Below are 7,336 nucleotides of genomic sequence, written 5' to 3'. Positions count from 1 at the left end.
TGCACGTCCTTTGATCCAGCAGCACCGCGGCCCAGAGATTATAAAAGGGGAAGTGTTCAGAGCCATTTACCGTGACTCCCCCTGAGTGTCCCCAGTAACAAACCGCTGTCTGCCAATGTTAGGGGAGGTCACAGAAACGGCTCAGTGGTTGCGTTGGGGGCCCTCAGAGGGCCGAGAGGCAGGGCCCGCTCCGGCTAGTGCCGGGAGCAGCTGGCTGGGCCTGGGCATCCTGAGCCCTCTTCCGGGAGGTCTTTGGGGGGGCAAAGGGGGGCTTTGGCTTGGCTGAGGAAATGGTGGTGCACACAAGCACTCGTGGGATTGTTGGGGCGTGGGGTGTGCGCGTGCCCCCGGGAGTTTGCCTCGGGGGGTGTGTTGGTGCGCTGGGGGGTTTGAGGGGGGTGGGGGGGCGCGTTCATACAAGCGCGTGCACACACGCGGGGTTTGCTGGGGGGGGGAGGGGAGGCGTTCATGCAAACGCGCACAGGCGGGGTTTGGGGGGGCGCGTTGGTGCAAGCGCGCACACGCGGGGTTTGCCGGGGGTGGGGGGGGGGGAGGGGCGCATTGGCGCAAGCACGCGCTGCCTTTCCTGTGCGGCCGCGGGCTCCCGGAGCGGTGCGGGCCGGCTCGCTGCGCAGCCTGGGCCAAGTTCACTGGCAGCGGCGGGAGCCGGGCGCCCGGCGGGCGGGACTACAAGTTCCAGGGTCCCCAGCGGCGCGTCCCGGATCGCCCGCCGCCCGTCCGCAGCCGCTCGCTCCGGCCGCGCTCTTCCCGGTTCCGAGTGACTGGAGCGCGCCAGGCGGGGGCCCTTCCTCATGCCGTGGGCCAGCCGCGGGGCAGTCGGCGGGGCTCGGATGCTCGGCGCCGCGCGGGGCCTCTGCGCGCGCCTCGCCGCCCCCCGCCGCCCCCCGAGCGCGCCCCGGGGCACGTGCGGCGGCCTCCGGGCGCCCCTGGGCGCGCGCGCACTGGCGGCGGCTCCCCGGGGCGCAGCCCTCCTTGGCACCGCGCCTCCTCTGCCGGGCACAGGGACCCGGGCGGGCCGGCGTGCGCACTCGGGCAGCCGCTCCCCCTCTGGCCATGGCGGCCAAGGTGGACCTCAACACCTCCACCGACTGGAAGGAGGCCAAAGGTAAGGGGACCGGCCCGCGCCCCTCCCCTCGGACCGCCGCCCCCGTTAGGCGCACGGGTCCGGCTGCTGTGGGCGCGGAGTCCGCCCCGGGCGGCCGCGATGGCAGAGACCCCCGAGCTAGACCCCCCCGCATTCCGGGGGAAGGGGACGGGCGGGAGCCCCCCCAGCCGGCGCGGGTGCGCTAGCCCGGGCCCCCGCCCCCCTCCCCCCGGGCCCCTCAGCCCCCGCTCCGTCCCGGCCGCTTCCTCTCCTGCTCTAACTTTGGCCTAGTTTCTTAACCTGTAGCGTCGGGTCTGCCCTGTGCGGCACGTGGGGAAACTGAGGCGGAGCGGCCCAGGGAGCCCGGCTGCCCTCGCCCCGCCGGCCCCTCCCCCAGCCCGGACCAGGGGCCGGCCCCTTCGGGCTGAGAGCTAGCCCTGGGCCCGGGACCCGGACTTCGGGGGTTTGTCTGCCGGAAAATAACTTTGCCGAAGTTCCTTCTCTCCCGCCGCCCTGGGAACTCTCGGCGCTTTTGTGTGCGGATCCGTTTGTCACTGAGCACTTTTAGGAACGCCGGCACCTGGGGGGAGGGGGTGGGCGGGTGCCCGCGCGAGTGTGAGGGAGGGAGTGTGAGGGGGGGTGAGTGTGAGGGGGGTGAGAGGGGGGGGGTGAGTGAGAGTGAGGGGGGGTGAGTGTGAGGGAAGGGGGGTGAGAGAGGGGGGGTGAGTGAGAGTGAGGGGGGGGTGAGTGAGAGAGGGGGAGTGAGAGAGGGTGTGTGTGAGGGAGGGGGGTGAGAGAGAGAGGGGGGTGAGTGAGAGTGAGAGGGGGGTGAGTGTGAGGGGGGTGAGTGTGAGGGAGGGGGTGAGTGTGAGGGAGGGGGTGAGTGTGAGGGGGGGGTGAGTGTGAGGGGGGTGAGAGAGGGGGGGTGAGTGTGAGGGAGGGGGTGAGTGTGAGGGAGGGGGTGAGTGTGAGGGAGGGGGTGAGTGTGAGGGGGGTGAGTGTGAGGGGGGTGAGAGGGGGGGGTGAGTGAGAGTGAGAGGGGGGTGAGTGTGAGGGGGGTGAGTGTGAGGGAGGGGGTGAGTGTGAGGGGGGTGAGAGAGGGGGGTGAGTGTGAGGGAGGGGGTGAGTGTGAGGGAGGGGGTGAGTGTGAGGGGGGGGTGAGTGTGAGGGGGGTGAGAGAGGGGGGTGAGTGTGAGGGAGGGGGTGAGTGTGAGGGAGGGGGTGAGTGTGAGGGAGGGGGTGAGTGTGAGGGAGGGGGTGAGTGTGAGGGGGGTGAGTGTGAGGGGGGTGAGAGGGGGGGGTGAGTGAGAGTGAGAGGGGGGTGAGTGTGAGGGGGGTGAGTGTGAGGGAGGGGGTGAGTGTGAGGGGGGTGAGAGAGGGGGGTGAGTGTGAGGGAGGGGGTGAGTGTGAGGGAGGGGGTGAGTGTGAGGGAGGGGGTGAGTGTGAGGGAGGGGGTGAGTGTGAGGGGGGGTGAGTGTGAGGGGGGTGAGAGAGGGGGGTGAGTGTGAGGGAGGGGGGTGAGTGAGAGGGGTGAGAGAGGGGGGGTGAGTGTGAGGGAGGGGGGTGAGTGAGAGAGAGGGGGGGTGAGAGAGAGGGGGGTGAGTGAGAGAGGGGGGGTGAGTGTGAGGGGGGGTGAGTGAGAGTGGGGGGGTGAGTGTGAGGGAGGGGGGTGAGAGAGGGGGGGTGAGTGAGAGTGAGGGGGGTGAGAGAGAGAGGGGGTGAGTGAGAGAGGGGGGGTGAGTGAGAGTGAGGGGGGGTGAGAGAGAGAGGGGGTGAGTGAGAGAGGGGGAGTGAGAGAGGGTGTGTGTGAGGGAGGGGGGTGAGAGAGAGAGGGGGGTGAGTGAGAGGGAGGGGGGTGAGAGGGGGGGTGAGTGTGAGGGAGGGGGGGTGAGAGAGGGGGGAGTGAGTGTGAGGGAGGGGGGGTGAGAGAGGGGGGGGTGAGTGTGAGGGAGGGGGGTGAGAGAGGGTGTGTGTGTGAGGGAGGGGGGTGAGAGAGAGGGGGGGTGAGTGAGAGGGAGGGGGATGAGAGAGAAAGGGGGTGAGTGAGAGAGGGGGGGTGAGAGAGGGTGTGTGTGTGAGGGAGGGGGGTGAGTGAGAGAGGGGGGGTGAGAGAGGGGGGGTGAGTGAGAGGGGGAGTGAGAGAGGGGGCGTGAGTGGGAGGGGGGTGAGTGAGGGGAAGGGGGGTGAGAGGGGGGGTGAGTGTGAGGGGGGGTGTGAATATGTTGGGGATCGCTCTTTTTTGAAACTCTGGACCCAAGAGACATTGTTTCTCCTCTTGTCCCCTCCCTCAGACTTCTTCCTTCTCCCCTGCCCCCCCACGGCCTGTGCTCCCTGGCCCTGCCCCCCTGGTTCTTGACAGGCCTGGCAAGCTGCCCGCGCTCTCCCTCTGCCCTTGGGCACCGATAGGGAGGAGAAGCTGGGGTCGGCCTGTCCCTGGCTGCTCTCCCGGGCCTGATAGGGGGCGGGCTGGTGGGCTGGGGAGGCTCTCCGTGCTCGTCTCGCCTCACAGCCTGCTGGGCATCTCGAACTGGACGTCCTGTGACTATCTCCGACTCGAGGCCTCCGGCTCCCGCTCTCCCCAGTCCCCTCTGGCCTTTGCCGCTGGCATCTCCAAGGGCGCCTCCCCCAGCCCCCTCCGCCCCCGCCCTCCTTTCTCGGGCCGCTCACCCCTCACCCCGAGTGTGGCTCCTTTCCCCTCGGCCCTGGGCACACACGGGGAGGGCCTGCCCGTCCTCCCGGCCCGCCCTCCCTCCTCCCACCCGGCAGTGCCCTCGGCCCTCTCCTTTAGAGCTTCTGGAGGGCAGGAGGGGGCTCCCGCTGGCACCGGCTGGCCGCTGGGGGGCCTGGGTGACGACGCGCTGTTGGCCATGGAGCCTCGGTCGGGCTCGGAACGTCCCTCCCTGGTGCTTGGGCCCTCGGGCCTCAAGCACAGGGAACGGTGCCGGGTGCTGCCCAAGGTCACACAGCGGGGAGGAGCAGAACACGGGGTCACTCTGGGGGGGCAAAGATCCTTGTCATGGGCGGGCTGGGGGGAGGGAGGGAATCTGGGAAGGCTTCCTGGAGGAGGGGATGGGCTGGGGCTGGGAGTCCAAGGGGAGGGAGACAGAAAGCTGGCTCTTGGCTGCTTACGGAACACTGGCGCGGCCTTTGGGCAAGGATGCCCGCTGGAAACCCCCTCGGGCTGGGGCTGTGGGGGGAGGGGTCTCCTGAGACCCTCGCTGGGAGAGCCCTGGAAGGTCATTGCTGAGAGAATTAGCCAGGGGCTTTCCCCCACATGGGAAGACCGCAGCCAGCTCCCCACCCTGCAGAGGAGGGAGTGACGGGCCCAGGACTGCGCCCTTGCCGCCCGGCTCCCCAGCCTGTGGTCCATGGGGGGGCGCACTCCCGCAGTGTGCTCAGAGGCACCAAACACCTGCCGCTGCCTCAGCTCTGGGGGCCTGCAGGGCAGCTGTCTCCAGAGGGCCCTGCGGTCATACCCTCCCCTCTCTGCTCCCTCCCTCCCTCCCTCTCTCTTCTCTCTTCCTGTGTGCTTGTCTCTCTCTCCCCGTCTCTCTTTATGTCTGTCTCTTCCATTCTTTCTCCCTCTCGTCCTCCTCTCTCTGTCTCTGTGTCTCTTCATTCTGTCTCTGTATTTTTGTGTTTCTCTTTCTATCTCTCTCTCTGTCTCCCTCTCTTTGTTTTTGTCTCTTTCTCTCTGCATCTCTGTCTCCTTCTCTCCTTCCTCTTTCTGTCTCTTTGTCTATCTCTCTTGGTGTCTCTCTTTGTCTCTGTCTCTGTCTGTCTCTCCCTCTCTCCCTTTCTGTCTCTCTCTGTCTCCTTTTCTCTGTCTCTGTCTCTGTCTCTCCCTTTCTGTCTCTGTTTCCTTTTCTCTGTCTCTGTCTCTGTCTCTCCCTTTCTGTCTCTGTTTCCTTTTCTCTGTCTCTGTCTCTGTCTCTCCCTTTCTGTCTCTCTCTGTCTCCTTTTCTCTGTCTCTCTCTGTCTCCTTTTCTCTGTCTCTCTCTGTCTCCTTTTCTCTGTCTCTGTCTCTCCCTTTCTGTCTCTGTTTCCTTTTCTCTGTCTCTGTCTCTCCCTTTCTGTCTCTCTCTGTCTCCTTTTCTCTGTCTCTGTCTCTCCCTTTCTGTCTCTCTCTGTCTCCTTTTCTCTGTCTCTGTCTCTGTCTCTCCCTTTCTGTCTCTCTCTGTCTCCTTTTCTCTGTCTCTGTCTCTCTGTCTCTCTCTGTCTCCTTTTCTCTGTCTCTGTCTCTGTCTCTCTGTCTCTCTCTGTCTCCTTTTCTCTGTCTCTGTCTCTGTCTCTCCCTTTCTGTCTCTCTCTGTCTCCTTTTCTCTGTCTCTGTCTCTCTGTCTCTCTCTGTCTCCTTTTCTCTGTCTCTGTCTCTGTCTCTCTGTCTCTCTCTGTCTCCTTTTCTCTGTCTCTGTCTCTGTCTCTCCCTTTCTGTCTCTGTTTCCTTTTCTCTGTCTCTGTCTCTGTCTCTCCCTTTCTGTCTCTCTCTGTCTCCTTTTCTCTGTCTCTGTCTCTGTCTCTCCCTTTCTGTCTCTCTCTGTCTCCTTTTCTCTGTCTCTGTCTCTGTCTCTCCCTTTCTGTCTCTCTCTGTCTCCTTTTCTCTGTCTCTGTCTCTCTGTCTCTCTCTGTCTCCTTTTCTCTGTCTCTGTCTCTCCCTTTCTCTCTCTGTTTCCTTTTCTCTGTCTCTGTCTCTCCCTTTCTGTCTCTCTCTGTCTCCTTTTCTCTGTCTCTGTCTCTCTCTGTCTCCTTTTCTCTGTCTCTGTCTCTCCCTTTCTGTCTCCTTTTCTCTGTCTCTGTCTCTGTGTCTCCCTTTCTGTCTCTTTCTCTGCGTTTCCTTTTCTCTGTCTCTATCTCTCCCTCTCTCCCTTTCTGTTTCTCTCTCTCTGTCTCCTTTTCTCTGTCTCTGTCTCTCCCTTTGTCTCTCTCTCTCTGTCTCCTTTTCTCTGTCTCTGTCTCTCCCTCTCTCCCTCCCTCCCTCTATAAGCAGACAGGCACCTGTCACTGTTAATATTCGCTTGCAGAGCCTGCAGACAGAACCAGGCAGGTGCCGGGGCCTTTGGCCCAGGGAACACTCCGGCTTTTGGTTTCCCAGAACTTTGGGCAGGGTGTCGGCTGCCCCACCTCCTTTTCTATCTCCTCTGTCCTGTTTTGTCCTTGTGTTCAGTTTGCAGGGGAAGCATTTGGGACATAACCACTCACGTATAATAATAACCGATGATTGCAGACACGCAGGACAGCGTCTGGCACGTAGTAAGTGCCGTAAAGCATTGGCTGTTATTAGTTGTGTTTAAAAAGCGCCTTAGGTTGTACATTAGGCTATTACACAGCACCAAATCTTATTTTGTTTGATCTGTATAAAAACCCTGAGGAAATGGAGGCAAACAGGGTTAAGTGACTTGGCCAGGGGCACACAGCTAGGAAGTGACCGTCTCACTCTGGAGCTGGTGGGGGCCTTGTGGCTTCTACTTTTCATGTTACAGAAAAGTAAATCAAGGCCTGCAGGGCTTAGGTGAGGGATTTGAGCTGAAACCCCTGAAGTTCAGGCAGAACAAGGGGTACTTTTTATTTTTGTGATTTGGATTTTTTTTTTTTAATTTTGGGGGAATTTGAGTTCTTTTTTTATGTTATTTGTTTTCTTTTCTTTGTAGTATTTTTAATATAATTTTTATAGTATTTTATTTTTCCAAAGTTTTCCTTTTTTACACCTTGTAAAAATTCACCTTTGTAAAACCTTGACGTTCCAAATGTTCCTTCCCCCTCCCCAAGACGGGAAACAGTCTGTTATAGCTTAAAGACGGGCACTTCTCCTAAATACGTTTCCCTGTTTGTCATCTGGAAAAGTCAGATCGACGGGGAAAGAACAGGAGAAAGAAAAAGCCTAGAAAGCAACCAAAAGGGCCAGTACCTGCTCTGATGCACATTCAGTCTCTCCGAATGCGGACGGCTGCCTCCATCACAAGTCTGTTGGAAGTGCCCGTTGCACAGGGGAGCCACGGCCTGCAGAATTGATCATCATATTATACTTTTGCTAGTTATTAATTATTTTTATTCATTATTATTTAAATTCCATTTATTAATATATACTATATTTAAATATATATTATATTAAATATATATTTAATAAATAAAATAAATAAATATATTTACGTGAATAAGTACAAATAAATATATGTTCAGTTATACATTTTAATACATAGTATATATATATATATATATATTTAAATATTATTT

General features: G+C 59.8%; 1 protein-coding gene across 1 annotated transcript in view; it reads left to right on the top strand.

Moving 5' to 3' along the window:
* The first annotated feature begins 706 nt into the window (after positions 1-706).
* Positions 707-7,336, top strand: part of MACROD1 (mono-ADP ribosylhydrolase 1) — a 140,889-nt gene continuing 134,259 nt past the window's right edge. Inside the window, 2 exon segments of the mRNA XM_074273373.1 lie at positions 707-980; positions 982-1,126. Coding sequence (XP_074129474.1) covers positions 813-980; positions 982-1,126 — 313 coding nt within the window. The 5' untranslated portion in view covers positions 707-812.

The sequence above is a fragment of the Sminthopsis crassicaudata genome, chromosome 6, assembly GCF_048593235.1.
Source record: "Sminthopsis crassicaudata isolate SCR6 chromosome 6, ASM4859323v1, whole genome shotgun sequence".
Classification (NCBI taxonomy): domain Eukaryota; kingdom Metazoa; phylum Chordata; class Mammalia; order Dasyuromorphia; family Dasyuridae; genus Sminthopsis; species Sminthopsis crassicaudata.
This window is presented reverse-complemented; position numbering and strand designations above follow the sequence as displayed.